This window comes from Mirounga angustirostris, unplaced genomic scaffold (assembly GCF_029215605.1).
Source record: "Mirounga angustirostris isolate CCGP_5_RB_7025 unplaced genomic scaffold, mMirAng1.0.hap1 SCAF_5, whole genome shotgun sequence".
Taxonomy (NCBI): Eukaryota; Metazoa; Chordata; class Mammalia; order Carnivora; family Phocidae; genus Mirounga; species Mirounga angustirostris.
In genome coordinates this window covers 151,794,979-151,814,007 of record NW_026991713.1, presented here as the reverse complement: position 1 = coordinate 151,814,007, position 19,029 = coordinate 151,794,979, and the positions used below count along the sequence as shown (strand labels likewise).

Genomic DNA, 19,029 nt, shown 5'->3' with positions numbered 1-19,029 from the left:
GTCCTTTGTAGTGCTTGTCACCTCAGAAGCCCCAAACTGAATGGTAGCTGCCACCAGGATGGGAAGAAAAAGCAGGGTGGACTCGGGAAGACTGACCTCTGCTTGTAAGTCATAGCCAGATCTTTCCAGTAGTTAGCTTCTTCCTCCTCAGAGCTGAAAGTCTTTCCCGAGTCCTCCATGGTGAAAACAGAGCAAGAGGTCACTCTTCTTGTGGCATGGTGTCTAGGAGAGAAAGCTTTATAATTACTATCCATGTCTGGTTAAAGAGCTTATTTTTAATGTGGCGGCGGGGGGGGCGGCGAGAGGAAGCTCCTGAATTTTATTTTGGATTAATTAATAAAATATTGCCGAAAACTGAAACCAAACCCAGACAAAATACAGCCCACCCACATGTTACATTCCATGAATAGATAAAACTACCAAGATTTTATTCATTTCATGGGGGAGTGCGCAAGGAAAAAAAAAGGAGGGGAGGACATCTCCGGGGTTCTGGTTTTGACAACTCACGCCACCACCATCCCCATCACCAGAGATGAAGAACAGAAGGAAAGTCTTTAGGGCGAGAGGATAATGAGCCCAGTTTGGGATATTTCTAGTTTGACATGCCAGTGACACATCCAGAAGGAACAGCAGATCTGAAACTCTGGGGTGAACTCTGGCCTGACACAAATTTAAGAGTCCTGAGCCTGTAGCTGCTTCTTCCCTCTTTCTCGTGACGGAACTGCTGGAGAATCTAGTGAGTACTATTTATGGAACTCTGAGGAATGCCAATGTTTGACTGGTAGAAAAAGAAAGAAACAGTAATCTAAGGAGACAGGGGACAAATGAAGAGACAAGAACCAGAGAGTGAGCTGTCCTGGCAGTAGATAGATGGTGTCAAGGGGAAAAGAAGGACTGGTCCACAGTATCCACGATACAACAGAGAAACTAAGATTAGGACTGGAAAATACCCAGGAGACTTCGTGAAATGTCGGTCACTGGTGATGTGAGCAAGAATAGTTTCAACACAGTGGGGGGGGGGGGGGGCGGAAATTGGGCAGAGGAGTTACGAGGAGGTAAAGAAGAGGAAGTAGAGGAAATTTTAGAGAGCTGGGTGTGAGAAGCAGACAAAAGGGACAGTAGCTACAGGGCAGGGGGTGGGAATGGGGCCTTGGCTCTGAGGACTTGGAGAGATCCAGAGCAGAGGCTGGGGAACAGATCTCTACGAACAGCGGGCCATTTACAGACTCCCCGCTGATAGAGCCTTATTTAAGGCTCTGAGCTTGTCAAAAGTTCATCAGGAATCCAAATGAGATGTCTCCAAAGTCCCTTCCTTCCCTCAAGGGAGCTCACAATCGGGTGTCCTTAGGGACAAAAGAATGAACACAACTCCTCACTTTGCAAGGCATAACAAGCTGTATTGTTTTGTTTTGTTTTTTTAAGAGAGAGAGAGAGAGCTGGGGGGGGGGGTGAACAGAGGGACAGCATCTTTAGCAGGCTCCAGTTCAGAGCGCAGGGCTCGATCTCATGACCCTGAGATCACAACCTGAGCCGAAATCAAGAGCTTAACTGACTTAACTGACTGAGCCACCCAGGTGCCCCATTAACAAGCTATATTTTTGACTACAAATATTAATCATTCAGCTAAATATGTTAGTGTTAACATGGACACAATCACCAACTTCTGAAAAAAAATCAAACAATTATATTCAAGCACAGCCTTTATTGATAACTAGATTTGTTAGTACCTATATTCACATCTCTCTTTCCTAATTTCTCACCCTTCCCTCATTCAGAGACAACATGCGATGTGCCCCACCCATCCCCTTCTGGGGAACAGAGTTTCTCTGAAAGCTGGAAGCACAGAAGCTGCAAAGAGTAGAAAGCTGTTCATTTGTTGATCTTTCTCCAGTCCAGCATTTCTTCTTCTAGCTTTCTGTAACACCACTCCAATCTTGGGGAAACTAACCCTACATTCATTCCATGTGATTCAGATGTACTTGACATCAGCATCTAGGAGGAGGCACAACACAGGAGGGATGCCTCCAGCATCAGTAACTGGCTCAGAGGTGGGCTGAACCCAAGCTGAGCCAATGACAGGGGTGGGCCTAACCCAAGCTGAGCCAATAACAGGATGGGTCTAACCCAAACTAGGCCAATGATTGGTTCAGGGGTGGCCCTAACCCAAGCTGAGCAAACCAGTGTCCAGGGCTTTTGCAGAGCCATCAGGAAAGACACTCTGGAAGGGTTAACTAACCTTATTGTGGTAATGGTTTCACAATATATTCGTTTATCAAACCATCATGTTATATACCTTAAACTTACACAATGTTTTATGTCAATTATATCTCCATAAAGCTAGGAGAAAAAAGAAAGAAACTCTTCCCACTAGGATAAGATGGTAGGAGGTAAGCCTGGAGCTGCCAGTAATCATCCTTCCATCACAAGGGAGGAGTCTGCCAGAGAATGAAGTCAGAACAGAGAAAAGCAGAGCCAAGAGGTGGAGGCACTGGGTCCTGATGATCTCATTTGAACACCGGGATCCAGTCATACCTGATTTAAGGTTATGAGAGATAACCAACTCCCTTCCTTGACTATACCAATTAGGGTTGGATGGCTGCCACAGAGGGTCCTAATTAAGGTAGGTAGTGAAAGATGTTGTTTGCTGAAAGTAAAAAGAATAGAACACCTAGGGGCGCCTGGGTGGCTCAGTCGTTAAGCGTCTGCCTCCGGCTCAGGTCATGGTCCAGGGTCCTGGGATCGAGCCCCGCATCGGGCTCCCTGCTCAGCGGGAAGCTTGCTTCTCCCTCTCCCACTCCCCCTGCTTGTGTTCCCTCTCTCACTGTGTCTCTCTCTCTGTCAAATAAATAAATAAATAAATCTTTAAAAAAAAAAAAAAAGAATAGAACACCTAGAGTGTAAATAACAGCAATTAACATGGCAATGGGTAAGGGTAAACTTAGATGCGGTACTCCCTCCCTGCTCAAGTCTCAAGCTCTAATGAGCCCAAAACTCATCTAATATGAAGTCACCAAACCAGCCCCTACAGTGTCAAAAGCCCGTGCAACTGAGTGCCGTGTGACCATTATCTTATTGAAGACAGTCTCAACTGCATGGCACGAGAGTCCGTGTAGTAGGGCGAAACAGGAACTAAGAACAATGGATGTAGACTGGCTTTTCCTGCTGTTTGGGAAAATATCATATCCAATATTTAATGTAATTAGTTCCTGCCTACTCCTCTAAACATTCCCCAACCCTACCCACCCCCCACATTAGCTTATGTTCAAGCCACATGGCCTTCTTTCCGTTCCTTTTTTTTTTTTTAAGATTTTATTTATTTATTTGACAGAGAGAGAGAGGGAACACAAGCAGTGGGAGGGGGAGAAGCAGGCTTCCCGCAGAGCAGGGAGCCTGATGCAGGGCTCGATCCCAGGACCCTGGGATCATGACCTGAGCCGAAGGCAGACGCTTAACGACTGAGACCCCCAGGCACCCCTTTCTTTCCGTTCCTTGAGCACAACACACTTGCTCCCCACCTCAGGGCCTTTGCACTTGCTGTTCTCTGCCTAGGTATCCTCCTTGTCATTCAGATCTCAGCTGAACTGTCTTCCCCAGAGAGACCTTATTTGAATAAACCACCAAATATCCTCTCTAGCCCTTCACTATTTATTAACCTCTGCTTTATTTCATCATTTTGAGTTTTGTTTTTAATCTTCCCCCACTGGAATGTCAATTGTTGAGCACAGGGGCCTTCTCCATCTTGCTTTTTTATCCCAATGCCTAGAACAGTGCCTGGCATGTAACAGGCACTAAATAAATGCTTGTGGAATGAATGAGCAAAGGGAAAGATAGAGATGGACCACTAGTAGGAAGGGGATGTGAGGTTAAGGAAAAGCAAGAAGCCATAAACCTCCGAAGACTAGTTTATGGTTGACCTCTGTACATCCCTAAGAGGCTGGTCAGGATGTGGGAAAACCCCACACTCCCTCAGCACCTGAGTGGCATCTCATTAGTGGAAAGTGGCAGGAGGAGAGAATACCTTGTTGGAAACTACCCCCTCTCCAGGTGTACATGATAAGGAGCATCTGATACTGTTCTTGGGGTTTAATGTTCACCCTGAATTCTTATAATAGGTGAGTTTTAGGAAAAAAAGCTTCCTAAATAAAACACGGCCAGTGAGGACTAAAACTTAATCCTCAGGAAAGAAATGAATTTGAGATGTTTTAGGAGGCACTTCCATTGCCTGAGAGGCTGTAATTACAACCGTGCTGATGGGAAGGTTCTGGTTTTGGACTTCAGGGCCAGGGAGTGGGGGCAGTGGTGGAAAGAAGCTAAGCAGAGACCTGAGCTCCTGTCACAGCCTGCACCATCTGTACTTCCTTCAACTAAAGGGCAAAAACCACAGGCCTGGCATTTCAATCCAAAACCCCCCTGCATTTTTTTTTTCAAGATTTTATTTATTTATTTGAGAGAGAGAGAATGAGAGAGAGAGAGCACATGAGAGGGGGGAGGGTCAGAGGGACAAGCAGACCCCCTGCTGAGCAGGGAGCCCGATGCGGGACTCGATCCCGGGACTCCAGGATCATGACCTGAGCCGAAGGCAGTCGCTTAACCAGCTGAGCCACCCAGGCACCCAACCCCCCTGCTTTTTAAAAACAACCTTTAGGGAAGAGGGAAAATATATTATAGACTAAGAAGAAGTAACAGCCGAACTTCACTTTGTTCTGAGACAACAATCTTAAAAATGTACGCTTTTTCCTTTGCCATCCGAAAATGTCTCACAGTTCCAATGTGCATTATTCTTTGCCACAGAAAGCAGGTAAGATGACTCGGACAGACTCCCTCTCCCTATCGAATGGAACCTCTGCGTGCTGGGTGTTTAATAACTTATCTTCAATTTTATCCCCTTTAAGCCATTCGACTATTAAGAGTAAGTGAGACATCACTTGGGTTCTTAGAAGCAGAAGCTGGAGCCGAAACATTGCACGCCTTTGGCCACCTCCAGAGGTACAAGTGGACAGCAGAGGCAAATCAGACCCAAGTGCAAGTTGGGGGCAGGGAGTGACTGGAGGGTCTTTGAATTCAAGTTCATGGTCTCCTTGGGGTTGCAAAGAGACTGTTCAGAGGTCAGATTCACTCGTTTCATCTGGCCCCCCGTCTTTTCAAACGCACTGTGACAGGCACGGGTCTCGGTATATACAAGTCTGTACCCACGATCTTTATTTATTTTTTTTAAAAAAAGATTTTATTTATTTATTTGACACAGAGAGACACAGCGAGAGAGGGAACACAAGCAGGGGGAGTGGGAGAGGGAGAAGCAGGCTTCCCGCCGAGCAGGGAGCCCGACGCGGGGCTCGATCCCAGGACCCTGGGATCATGACCTGAGCCGAAGGCAGGCGCTTAACGACTGAGCCACCCAGGCGCCCCTGTCCCCACGATCTTAAAAATGGGCACTGCACGCCTTTCATTTGTGCTACAGGTGTCATATGCATTCGGCCTCTGTGCTTCTGCTCTCGCGCCCCAGGAGCTCTGTGGACAAACCTAATGGGCACCTCAAAAGTATATGCTACAGCAGGCAAGGAAGAACAAGCTGGGAGCACAAAGTTCAGAAAGTATGTATTCTCTATTTCGCATCACTTAGATCTCCCACCCCACCTTTGATTTCAAAACCCTAGAGAAAACAGAGCACTCTCCTTTGGCTTTCCTCTGAGTGAAGAAAGCCAGCACAGCTGGTCAGGAGCAGCACAGACGGAAAACTATCAAGAATTAACTCACCACCCTTCTCCATGCCAACCTCAATCCTTCCCAATCAAAACAAAGGGAAGAGCGGAAGGGAAATGGAGGGGACAGAAAGACACGGCCCAATGTCCGCATGGGCTTCCACAGCTTCTCGGTTATGACGCAGGCTCCCCATGTTGCAGAAGTGGCGTCACTGGGGCAAAACCAGTCAAGAGCCAGCAAGTCTGGCTTCTGCCTCTGTGCTTTCAAAGTCTGTAATGATCTTCCTACAAAAATACTTAGATAGACATGCAAGGACATATACTCAAGGGTGTATGCCATCATTCACCGATGTGGAAAATTGGGAGAAACTTAACTGTCAACAGAGGACTGATTTGGAAAATTACATAGTTGTTAAGAAGTATATGAGCTAATATAGAAGAAAGCTCATGATATGTTAAGAAAGGGTGCCAATTTTGTTTATAAAGGTATCTCTCGGGCACCTGGGTGGCTCAGTAGGTTAAACGTCTGCCTTGGGCTCAGGTCATGATCCCAGAATCCTGGGATTGAGCCTGGCATCAGGCTCCCTGCTCAGCGGGGGGCCTGCTTCTCCCTCTCCCTTGGCCTGCCACTCTCCCCACTTGTGCTCTTTGTGTCAAATAAATAAATAAAATCTTAAAAAAAAAAGATGCTAGGCAAAGATTTTTTTTTCCTTCTGTGATTTCCCTCTCCTCCAACCCTTCTCGAACATTTCCAAACACCTTCTAAGGGCTAAAGCAGTGCTGGGAGAGGCAGAGAGAAAGCACCTCCATCAGTACTAGGTGCAAAAACAGTCCTAGCTGCTGACACAAATTTTCTGTATGCAGGCCCACTCATGTTAGGAAATTATCTGGTAAGGAAAGGGAGTGTAATCTCTCTGGGCTCACAAGTTTTAAGGCAAAAGAACACACTTTGGAAACAAAAATAACATCCTAACAGAATAAGCCAAGTTAAGAAACTATTATCCAAAATGAGAGGATAAAATATGCCAATTGGACGCCCCTGAGACTTAAAGGATCTAATCCTACACAAAAGACACAGTAAGAGTAAAGATTTAAGTTTCAAACCTGGTTAAATACCAGTGTGGTGGTGGGGTCAGATAAGTGGCTCTGGGAGTCAGTCACTGGGATCCAATTGCTCTTCAAAGCACCCTATCCGTGTCCTAAAATGCCATCCTACCCAAGAATACAGAAACCAAACTAGCATAGAAAATGACAAATCTCTGCCCAGTGCACCCTGTAAAGGCCGTTTCTTTAGAAAGGAAGTTAAAAGGGACCTCGAGGCTAAAAGTAGAAAGAGGCACAACCTTGTACCAACCCTGGACAAAGAAATAGGGGAAGCTCAGGCCCTCAGGAGGCAGAGAACCTGAGATGACTGGAGAAGATAAGGTAGCTTCCCAAAAAGCGGTGTCAAGGTGATGGCGGGATTTCCCACGACCTCGGGGAGGCAGGTAAGTCCCAGCACTGCATTCAAACTGTAGAATAAGCGTTTTCATCCTTTATCCTACCCTTCCCCAAAGTGCTGTCAGGGGAAATCTGAACCTTCCTGCAGCAGAGATCTGAGAAAAGCAGAGGGAAGGAGACTGTTCCAAACACGTTCCCGAAGGCACGGAGATGCCAAGCAGGGGGGAGGTTTTTGGAAAGAGGCCTGAACTGAGGGTGGAAGTGGCAAGGGGCAGTGGACGAGGGCGGGGGGAGGGAGATACGAGGAATGAGGGCGAGTCTGGGGCAGCAGGAGGCAAGGGGGTGGCGGGGGCTGAGAAGAGGCAGAAAAAAGAGCGAGAAAAGACCAAGAGAGCCAGGAAGGCAGAGGAGCCAGGCAGCGGGGGCTGGAGACGAGGAGGGCACGAAAGACGTGGAAGTCATGGAGGGAGCGGAGGGCGCTCGAAGAGAAAGAAAGTTGGCAAAGGCGAGGAGCTGGGCGCGAGGACACAAGGGTGGGAAGGCACAAAGTTAGGAAGGGAGGCTGCAGAGAGCGGGATTTTTGAGCCCAGCGCCCGGGACCGGCGGAGCACAGGCGGCCGGGAAGGGACGCGCGAGCGAGGGGCGCGGCAGGGTCCCTGCAAGGCGGCTCCTGGCGGTCCCCAGGGCGGGCCAAAGAGTTTCCCGGTGGCGGCGGCGGTCCCGGGACGGCCCCCACCCCCGGCCACCGCAGCTCCGCACTTACCACGGCTCGGTCCGCGAGGACGGGCGGCGGCAGCGGCGGACGGCGCAGCCCGGGCCTCTGAGCACCGCCCCCACCCCCGCGCCCGCGGCGGGCGCCGACCATTGGCTGCGGCGCCACGGGACCGCGTCGGCCTCGGCCAATCAGCGCCTAGCAGCGCCGTTTGGAAACTTTTTTCCCAGGGCCCGGGCGCGGCGCGGCCACGCGGCGGCACTGGGCCGGCTGGGCGCTGGGAGGCTCCCGCTGCTGGGCAGGGACCTGGCTGGCCTCGGGAGTGTGCAGGCGGGTCCCTGGACACTAGCTAGTTTCCAATTTCCTTCATTTTCCATAAAGACAACCGGGAGGATATTGATTCTACCTTGGGGTTATGCGGAGACAAATTGAGTCGACTTGGAGTCTGTAAAACGTTTAGGACCGTGCCTAGCCCAAAGTTAAATACAACCTGTGCAATTCTTAAGTGATCATGATTTGTTCATTGGTTGTGTGTCAGAGACAACGCTAACTTCTTGACATGGGTTTTCTTATTCTCACAGCAATCCTAATTGTTCACCAACAAATATTTATTGAGCACTCAGGCTTATAACACAACAAATATCAGAAAGATGCCAGTCCTCAAAAGGCTTATGTTACTAAGAAAGCAAGACACTAAATCAGCAAGCAGAGTAAAATGATTTCAGATGCTTGTGAGCAATAATTTCAGAATTAACAAGGTCCTTTGAGAGAAAAGGTTCGGGAGGGGTCACTTCAGATGATTAGGGAAGGATGCTCGATGGAGGTGACAATGGAGCTCAGACCCAGATGATGAGAATCACAGAAAAGCACTTTTATTGTCCTCGTTTTAAAAGATGAGAAAACAAAGGTGCAGGAAATTAAATGCATTGCCCAAGGAGTCCCAATTAGTAATAACAAACCAGGCTTCAAACCTGGGTCTGTTTGACTCCTACACCCGAATTCTTTAGCACTACCCTAGAGGCAAAGAGATTTTTAGCTATTTTGAGGCCTCTGGCCATACTCTTAGAATCCTTCCTGCCTCCCTGCCTTGGTTAAGAATGACCTTTCTCGGGGCACCTGGGTGGCTCAGTCGTTAAGCGCCTGCCTTCGGCTCAGGTCGTGATCCCAGGGTCCTGGGATCGAGCCCTGCATCGAGCCCTGCATCGAGCCCTGCATCGGGCCCTGCATCGGGCTCCCTGCTCGGCGGGAAGCCTGCTTCTCCCTCTGCCACTCCCCCTGCTTGTGTTCCCTCTCTCGCTGTGTCTCTCTTCAAATAAATAAATAAAATCTAAAAAAAAAAAAAAAGACCTTTCTCTATCATGAGAGAAAGTCATAAGAATGACTGTTTTGACTCCTTCCTAGTTGCCAAAGAAGCTCAGAGACGCAAAAGGGAAACTCGCTGCCTATATCAACAGAGTTAAGTACCAAAATGTCTTTCAGGAAGCTTCCATCCTGCTCACAAACACTAATAAATCATTCACACCCTCGTCTCAACACTTTTCCTCTGATGCTTTCTTTCATCCTCAGAATTTTATTTGACTCTCCACTCTGTGAGATTTCTGGGCAGGGAGTAATCATCCCAGTTTACAGATAAACTGCAGCACAAATCAGTGAGTTAGCCAGTCCTGCCTGAATGGCATTGATCACTTAAAAGTCACTTAAACTAGCTGGTTTCCAATTTCCTTCATTTTCCATAAAGACAACCGGGAGGACATTGAAATGGTTATCATGAAAGTTCTCAGGAATAGTTTAGGAAATGGCTTTGTTATTGGGTAAAACCCTAGAATGAAAAGAAAATTCTGGAGCATGTTAAAACCTTTTCCTCCCTTTATTCAGTGTTTTCCTTGTAGCTTTTAGATATGAATTAGCAGAGAGCTCAGTTTCTCTTGCTTACGTCCTTCCATTATAATTTATTATTTCAAAACACTAAACTGAACATAGGCAGAGGAGAAGCTGCTGGGGGAGAAACTCCTTTAGTGACAACTAGGTTAATTTAGGAGGTGAATTGAATGTAAAATGGCCACTTAAATAGCACAAAAATAAAACTTCATCCTAGTTTCATAAATGTGAAGATTATAATTTGGACAGGGAAAAACTGAAAGTTACTCTTACTCTCTGATAAAAGAGTTTGCCCACTAAAGAAATAGGAGTAAGATTAGCAGAGACTATATTTAAGAAAGCATCTCTTAAGAAAATGTGAAAGCACTCTTTCACAAGTATCAAATTGCATTTCACTTCATAATTACTTCCAAGGACTGGTGTAGTCTGCTTAAGCTGGTTTTCTTTCTTTCTTTCTTTTTTTAAAGATTTATTTATTGGACAGAGACACAGCAAGAGAGGGAACACAAGCAGGGGGAGTGGGAGAGGGAGAAGCAGGCTCCCCGCAGAGCAGGGAGCCTGATGCGGGGCTCGATCCCAGGACCCTGGGATCATGACCTGAGCCGAAGTCAGACGCTTAACGACTGAGCCACCCAGGCGCCCCTTAGGCTGGTTTTCTACAGAAAACACTAAAACTGCATTTCATTAAAAATTATTTGTAATTCAGACTTTTCATTAACTTTCCATTTAGTAGAATTGATTCGGCTTTATTTACTGCATTTAACCTGTTGAGATCAGACACAGCTCTGGACTTGAAAGAATGCCAAGCAAAGTCAAACAAAATGTGTCTGTTCTGTATTGTTTTGTAACCAAAAAACCTTTTTAAAAAGGCAATAAAAAATCCACAATTACTTTGTTTCCTTTTTATATTTTTTAGTTATTCCGTGTGAGTTCAGAGATACTCAACTGGTATAAAAAGAAAAACTCCTCTAAAGAGAAGCATATTTGTTTGGTACTTTGGGGAAAAAAAAAAACCACAACACTAGACACAGAGTTCTTTTTCATCTGTTCTAATTCCCACTTGGAAAATAATACCCACACACACACAATGAAGATTTACTCAGCAGTAATAAATACCTAAGCAGGCAGATGATGTGTGTGCTTGTCATCTGCCTTCTGGAAAATGAAAAGCAGGCACAAAGGGCGCTTTGGCTACGTGTTTGATCTTGCCCTGCGCAACAGGAGTCTACAAGGATGTCTACAGGGATGTATCATCTTCCCCTGAAATTCTCTTTAGAGGAGTTTTTCTTTTAATGCAAATTGCCTAATGAAATTGCCTCACCCTGCAGACTTCAGGCAGGGGGGAAAAAAAAAAAAAACAACTCTTCGCGATTTCTACTTATTCGTCTGCAAAATTAATGTTTCTCGGCAAACTTCAGAAGTGAACTTTTAGGTCGTATTCAGCTAGCCCATCGTAAATATGTCTCGATTTAGGTATGTTTCGTTTTTCTCAATGGCAACAGGAAATAGCGAGCAGTTAGCAGTTTCAGAAACGACGGTCGTGCTGAGCTTTAAAAAAAAAAAAAATTACTTCAGGTAAAAGATTGTGAAGCACCAACCCCCGCCCCGGGGAAAAAAAAAAACCTCAAACCCCCCAAAACCCCAACCATGTCACATCCATCCTCCTAACACACAAGCCGTCACAGCATTCTTAGGGCTTTCCTCACCCCGTCCCTGGAAAGTTTGCATGCACTTGCAACGGGCTCTGGACCAGAGCTTTTAAGAAATGACGTTTTCTAACTGAAATCACGAGGATCCCTTAAGAGTAGGTGACAGTGCCCAGCCGAGTCTGAGCTCACACTTCATTTTGTGCCAGCTGGGTCGCCACCTTGAGAGAAACCCCGCCGGCCCCAAGGACCTCGCGGGAAGCCCGGCTGGCGGTTATTTTTCTCTACACTCGCCACTAGGTTGCACTAGATTAAGGATCTGTGGAAAATTATGCGTCATTTAATTAGAAAAAATAATCGAAATCCCGTTTAAATCGCCTTCCCTCAAAAGACTGAAAGAGCTGAATTGTATCAAATCCCGGTTGGCAGGTTTTTTTCCCCCGGCTCCACCTCACAAGCCCACTCATTCTTCGCTTTCAGGTTCCTTTCCACTCCACCACGATAAGCCAGGGAGAAGGCCTCCTTAAACTCGGGGTTTTCGCCAAAAAAGCCGGGGTCTCCCCCAGGAAAGGTCCCTATTTAGGGGTTTATCGGGAGGGGACTGAGCCTGACGAGGCTGCAGGGCCGCGAGGCCCCGCCCCCCCCGGGGTTCCCAGCACGCCCCGCGCGGGGAGGACGCGGCGGCGGGGGCGGAGTGGAGGAAGGGGCGGAGCGAGGGGGGAGAGAAGGGCGTCGGTTTTGCGACAGGGGCGGTGCGGTGCGGAAGCGGAAGTGGAGGGTGCGCTTGGCGGCGGCGGCGGGAGCTGCGGAGTCGGGAATCAAAACAAAGGGCTTGGGGGGGGCGGGGGGAAGGCGGCGGGGCCGGAATGTGAGCGGAGGTGGAGCCCGCGGCTGAGGTGAGTTGGCTGGCAGCTCTGGGGACTAGTTCCTGACGGGCTCACAGCTCTGGGGCCACCGGCTGGAGGCGGGACAGCGTCCCCCCCTTCCCCTGCCCTTTGCTGGCGGGGGGTGGGGGAGGTTGGCTACTCCGAGGGGAAGGACTGGGACTCAGCAGTCAGGCCCCCACCATAGGTTCGGGTTGTCTCCCTTTCAGGTCCGTTCACGACTGCCACTGCTGCGCCCCTGCTGCCCTTTGAGGGTGTTTGGCTCCCCGTCCGCACCTGTCCCCCTGCTCCCTGTCGGGGTTCCAGGCGTGGAGAGCACCCTTTCCGGAGCACTGTGCACAGTTGGAAGGTTAAGAGAGGAAGAAAGGGGCGGGTGTTTTCCAGCCCCACTGAGCGTTTTTGCATTCTCCTCGGCAGTTTAGTACTCCCTAGGGTGTACTCTCTGGCTTGACAGATAGGGTTGAGTTGCCTTAGGGCATGAGCCACTCCCACTACTAATTGTAACTCTACACCGTCATACACATTTTCGTTTCTCAAGCACCTTTCTGGTATTACCAAGAGCTTTCCATTTACATTTGTATCTTTTGGACTTCCCCATTTCTCTGAGCGGTAAATGTGCTGTTTTGCATACACGGAAATCAAAACCTAAACTGTCTTCCTAGATACTGAACTCTTCACTCGTTCAACAATTGTTGATATGCACCAGGCACTGGTAGGTGCAGGAAATACAGCAATGAATGAGAAAACATGATGTCTGCTGTCATGGAGTTTACAGTCAAGTAGGGGAGACATATAATAAAAAATCAAGCAAATAAACAATTTTGGATAGAACTATGAAAAAAAAAAAGTAAAAGGACTGGGTGGTGTGGGTTTCCACGACTAACTTGGGTGTTAAGAGAAGGTCATTTCTAGATTTTATACTTTGATTGTCTCATTAAATCCCAACAATAGCCCTATAAGGATGCCACAGTTATTATCAGGCCCATTTCACACATAGGATCTGAGGTTCAGAGAGGTTGTGAACTCTCCATAGCGACACATAGAGGAAACAGCAAAATTGGGGATTAATACACAGACTGACATCAGAGTCTGTGCTCTCAAGCACTATCTGAATTGTTCAAAGAATGTCACTCAGATCAACAGAAAACGTGCTTTGGCTACCTAAGTTACTTAGTGGTATTCCCGGAAATGCTTGGGAAATTTTCTGGGTTCAGGCCACTAGCAAGCTAATACATTTGTACTTTCTGTTGATTGTGTTGAGCCATACCGAAGGCACCTTGGTGTGGTGGAAAGAGGTGGATAAGCCTGGCTCTGCCCCCTTTTTAATTATGTGATCTTGGCAAGTTACAAAACTTAATTAAACTTCTGTTTACTCCTCTGTAAAATTGTGGCTTATTTCTCCCTTGTCTATCGGATTTACTGTGGGGGAAAAGATGACATAAATGAATCTTATTGTCTGGTTGTTTTCATCATTGTATCCCTTGTGCCAAGCACAGGCCTGTTATGTAGTAGATATTAAATAATTACTGAATGAGGAAATAATGTTAAATAAAAAGGCTTTGTAATTGGTATCGTACACTACCTGTTAGTACCGTTCAGGATTGGCCTTGAAGAGATTTGAGAGAGCATGTTGAAGTTGTGTATTGTCGTGAATATCCCAGATTTCTGTGATCTAGAGAGGAGTTTGTTGGGGGATACAAGACCTGTGTTTAGTAGGAAAAACAACAATTATAATTTATTGTCATTGTGGCAGTTAACTCCATTTCTGCTTCCACACTAACTCCTAACTGTACATAGTAGGTGAATAGTTGCTGTATTCATTCCTTAATTTAACAAATAATTATTTAGTTTACACTATGTTGCAAGCCCTGTGCTTGGCACAAGCTCTACATTGCGGAAGACAAAAATGGGTGGTGGGGTCCTTTATTTAATTCCCCCCCCCCCCCAGCAGTGCTGCGGAGGGGGAGAGATTAGCCACACTCTGCAAACGAAGAAACTGAAACTTAATGAAGTTTTTGTAGCTTCCACATAAGGGCCAAATAGTAAATATTTTAGGCTGTGTGGACCATGCAGTTTCTGCTGCAAATACTTGACTAGGTAGCTGTAGTGCATAAATAGCCACATACAGTATTTAAACAAATGTCTCTTATTTATAGACACCAGAAGTTGAATTTCATATATTTAGTGTCACAAAATATTATTTTGATTGCCCCCCCCCGCCCCAGAATTAAAAAGTGTAAAATACCTTCTTAGTTTGAAGGTCACTTAAATACAAGCAGTGGGCTGGTTTTGGCTAGTAAGCTATAGTTTGCCTGCCCTTGCTTTTTGTGATCAGTTCTATATTTTAGATTGAGTACTCATCTCTCCCTTCACCATACTATGTAGATCTTACAATCTCTTGAGAAGAGCATCTTATCAGAGAGAGAGCTAAAAGAAACTGTTTTCTTTATGTCCAGGAGAAATTTCTGATAAATTGATAACCTTAAAACGGCCACTGTAGGTAAGAATAGGTGGTGGTTCGGTGTGATGGCGAGGTCTTGGAAATGAGGTTCAGTTGTCCTTACCATTGGCAGGCTGCCTCCATGCCCACTGGCTCTTATTGATTTGATCTGCTTTTATTGTACTGTTTAAGACTTACAAGAATGTGGTTGCACTGGAGTAGACACAGCACATCTGTGACTTGAGATTTCTCAGATTTTTGGTGGTATATCATTGTACTTTTGTAATAAGTAAATGAAGAAATTGGTTCGATTTGTTCTGTAGCAGAATCAAATTCACAGAGTTCACTTAATTTGGACCTTCCACAGTCACATCAACGACACAGTGGGATAGGTTGCTATTAAGTCAATTTCAGTACGTAATTGGCAATGAAGACACGTAATTGTTCTTTTACTAAAATTACATGCTCTCTTTGTTAACTTTTTTACCCTCACCAGTAGGGTCTTTAGGGAGAGATGGTCGAGAAGAATTAAGAAAGAACTATAGAAGAGGCCTGCGCAGGGCTGGAGGAGGTTGGCCCTTGGCTAGAATTCTACTTTTATTCCTTATGATCTGACTTGTTGGGAGCCATTGTACCATAAATATAGTTGTGCCATAAGTACAGCTGTAGTCTCACTTTTTTACAAATTTGAGAGAGAACGGGAGTGCACACACAAGCTGGGGGGAGGGGAGAGGGAGAAGCAGGCTCCCCACTGAGCAGGGAGCCCAACTTGGAGCTCTTGATCCCAGGACCTGAAGACTGTGACCTGAGCTGAAGGCAGACACTTAAGCGACTGAGCCACCCAGGCACCCCTGCAGTCTCACTTTTTTTTTTTTTAAGATTTTATTCATTTGAGAAAGCACGCACACACACAAGCAAGGGGAGAGGCAGAGGGAGAGGGAGAAGCAGACTCCCTGCTGATCTGGAGCCCAACATGGGGCTCAGTCCCAGGACCCTGAGATCATGACCTGAGCCGAAGGCAGACACTTAACCATCTGAGCCACCCAGGTGCCACAAGTCTCACATTTTAATAGTGAAATTTGTACTTAGGCAAATAACTTTGAGATCTCATTCTTAACAGGGTGGAAGAATGAAAGAAAAGAAAGATGAAAGAATGTTGAACCACTTTGTATGGCTGTATGATGGAAGGAAGCGGAACTGAGGACTCCTGCAGTAGAACACCTGGATGGCTGCAACAAAATAATGATGCTAAGCCATGGCTTTGGAAATTCTCTAATTGCTTTTCTCGTCCTGAGCAGACATTGCCACTTAGTCCCCAAACGGTAACTATGCACAAGACAGAGGATGTAGCAAATTCCTTATGCAAATAGATGTGCTGTCTGTTTGGTCTGGGGCAGTCTTCTCTCCCTGGAGTCTGTGCTAAGTTTTACCTTGTATCCTGCTATTCTTCCTCATAGCACATGATTATAATTCCTGACTCAAGGAGAGTGTACATTTTTTAACTCCTGCACTCCTATTCTAAGGAACTGTAGGTGCTTTAAATATTTAATGTTAACATTTGGGGAAGATTTGTTTCTTAAGAAAGTCACAGATTCCAAAGATAAAATCCAGATTGTAGAGTCAAATCAGAAGAAAGTATAAAATAGATTTTATTTCACTCTAACCTTCTGAGTCTTAAAATCAAGGGAAGATTGATAGGACCTTATTGGCAGTCTTTTCCTGTTCCAGATTTCTCTTGAATATTTAAATGTGTCTGTAACTTCCTTTGCCTTTTCATAGTGATTTTGACTTTTTCTGATTTCATTCCATGCACCATATTACCACATTTCTAGTCTATGTCTTTTTTTCTTTCTTTTTTTTTTTTCTTTTTTTGCTACTGCACTTGGGATTTAAATGAGTCTACTATGCATTTACATAAGGGTATTAGTAACTTTTTAAAAACTCAACTAAATTCCCAATCTTCTCCAGGTTTTCATTATATAGTTACCTTTTTTTTTGCATGGCATCAGTAATTGAGGTCAGTGACTTCAGGGGCGCTTGGCAACAGGGTTGGCAGCTCAGACAGGGCTTCCTGGGCTGGAGGATCTGGCCCTTATGGAGTCACACAGTACAGGATTGCACTCAACTTTACAGATCCAGAAACCTGATTTTATCAGTGGCACCCAGGATTGAGTAAATTCAGGGGAACCAACTCATGATAATCCTGACCATAAGAGCCAGATCTTTTTTTTTTTTAATGAGCCAGATCTCTATAAATCAGAATGCCAGTAATTTCCAGCCTAAACTGTAATTACCAAGAGGGCAGAACACACTGCTTGTTGGCAGTCAGTCATTTGCTACCTCCTCCCTTTTAGGAAATGTCCAAGTGAAAAATCCAAATTTCTCCTAAATGAGTGTACTCTCCTAGATGAGTGTAGAACCACAGCCAAAGGAGTGAAATCATAGCAGTCAGATGGCCCTTTCTATGCTCTGAGGGAAGAGCATGTCTCTCTCATTGTATCAGGACATCCTCTTTCTCTTAATAGTTCCTGCAGTCAGCCAGTAGGGGCTATTGATTAGTTAGATTCCCTTTTCAGTAGCCAGGTACTCTGCTGAGTGCTTTATGTGCACTATCTCTTTTGTCCTTCTAACAACTGTAGGAGAAACTGAAATGTAAGAGAGGTTATGTAACTTACCCAAGGTCCTAAAACAGTTCCTGAGTATCACATTCAAACCCAGGTCTCTGACACGGGTGCCATGCTATGACTTTGTAAATATACTGGCCTCCTGTGTCTGTGTTAGAGGCGTATGACAGACTATTTCTCGGCATCTTATTCCTAAATAGTTTTCTAATTACTCTAATTCTTGTCCCTGACTACAAAGTAATTGTTGGCATTATGGCTTTAGGTCATGATATCCTAGAGTTTGCCTAATAATGTCAACAACACATTTAAGACCTCTCCATGGATGGGCCACTGGGGTAGATGGCTATCTCATCCTTAATGTTTGGAATCGTCTGGAGGACCTTCCTAAATCCTTTATGGTCTGACTGCAAGAACTATTAAGTCTTTTCCTCCAAGCGCTTGGCTCAGAAGCCATCTTTATTGAATACTGTTTGTGACTGTGTTGTTTTCATACCATCTGTTTTGTCTTTAGAAGACCCTGTGAGGCAAGGGGAAGTTATCAAAGGGAAGTCCCTGAGGCACAGATGGTTAACCTGCTTTGCTGAACATGTAAGCAGAACCCTCCCCCAGTCTCCTAAAATTCAGGAAGGACACAGTCTTGATTTTAGTTATCTGTTTTGGTGTTCACCTCCTGCAGGCCTCTCTGAAGAAGGCCCCTGGTTTCAGCTGCCATTCCATATTGTTTGGTTATGGTTGAGTGATGTAAATAGGACTGAACGCTGTTTCCATTTTTGGATTGCAGTAGGATGTGAGTCACCAAAAGTCACTGGCCTCCTGACATTAACTGGCGTTCTGATCTTCTCTTCCCAGAAAGATTACATGGAGAACAAGAAAGTTGCTGTGGAATTAAAGGATGTGCCATCTCCCCTTCATGCTGGCTCTAAACTTTTTCCAGCAGTCCCACTTCCAGATATCCATTCTCTTCAGCAACCTAAAATACAGCTTTCACCTGTCCCCAAAGTAAGCTGCTGTGCTCATTGCCCTAATGAACCCTCCACGTCGCCAATGCACTTTGGTGGTGGTAGTGGCGGTGGTAGCGGAGGTACTGGTAGCTTGATTCACCCCGGCGCACTGTTAGACTCGCAGAGCACCAGGACCATCACGTGTCAGGTAGGGTCAGGGTTCGCTTTCCAGTCTGCGTCTTCACTCCAGAATGCCTCAGCTAGGAACAGTTTGGCCGGCATTGCAAGTGACTTTCCCAGCATGTGTCTAGAAAGTAATCTGTCTTCCTGCAAACACCTGCCCTGTTGTGGGAAGCTTCATTTCCAATCATGTCACGGTAACATGCACAAGCTGCATCAGTTCCCGGCTCTCCAGGGCTGCGCCTCTGCTGGCTATTTCCCCTGTTCTGATTTCACAAGCGGGGCTCCAGGGCATTTGGAAGAGCACATTTCACAGTCGGAGCTAACGCCTCACTTGTGCACCAATTCTTTGCACCTAAATGTGGTACCTCCGGTTTGTTTAAAGGGCTCACTTTACTGCGAAGACTGTCTCAACAAGGTGTGTATCTTCTTATTTATTCTGTTGGGCGCGGCTGACCTTTGAGGAATGACTTTCTTAAAGTAGATAGATGTTTCTTGAAAAATCTTCATTGTGCGCGGGGGTGAAGATTCTTCTGTGAGGTAGCTTTCACCCCATCAACATAGCTTCTCTTGGTCCTGAGAGAA

The 19,029-nt window shown here is 46.0% G+C and overlaps 2 protein-coding genes across 16 annotated transcripts in view; one reads left to right on the top strand and one right to left on the bottom strand.

The window, feature by feature from the left end:
• NDE1 (nudE neurodevelopment protein 1) overlaps positions 1 to 7,987 on the bottom strand; it is a 45,441-nt gene extending 37,454 nt beyond the window's left edge. For all 3 annotated transcript variants that reach the window (XM_064592582.1, XM_045875044.3, XM_064592581.1), the window contains exons 1-2: positions 7,903 to 7,987; positions 97 to 222 (exon numbers count right to left, since the gene is read on the bottom strand). In XM_064592582.1, the coding sequence (XP_064448652.1) occupies positions 97 to 179 (83 nt within the window). In that variant the 5' untranslated portion in view covers positions 180 to 222; positions 7,903 to 7,987. The remainder of the gene's footprint in view (positions 1 to 96; positions 223 to 7,902) is intronic.
• Positions 7,988 to 12,146: 4,159 nt separating this feature from the next.
• The window catches only part of MARF1 (meiosis regulator and mRNA stability factor 1), a 55,494-nt gene continuing 48,611 nt past the window's right edge, over positions 12,147 to 19,029 (top strand). For 8 of the 13 annotated variants that reach the window (XR_006790788.3, XR_006790787.3, XM_045875034.3 and 5 more), the window contains exons 1-3: positions 12,147 to 12,271; positions 15,820 to 16,021; positions 18,173 to 18,862. Coding sequence is in view for 11 of the 13 variants with exons in the window: in XM_045875034.3 (XP_045730990.1) it covers positions 15,878 to 16,021; positions 18,173 to 18,862 (834 nt within the window). In the remaining 2 variants the exon portion in view is untranslated. Of the gene's footprint in view, positions 12,272 to 15,819; positions 16,022 to 17,834; positions 17,912 to 18,172; positions 18,863 to 19,029 lie in introns of those variants that run through there. The other 5 variants (XM_045875035.3, XM_045875031.3, XM_045875036.3 and 2 more) reach the window with 5 other exon arrangements.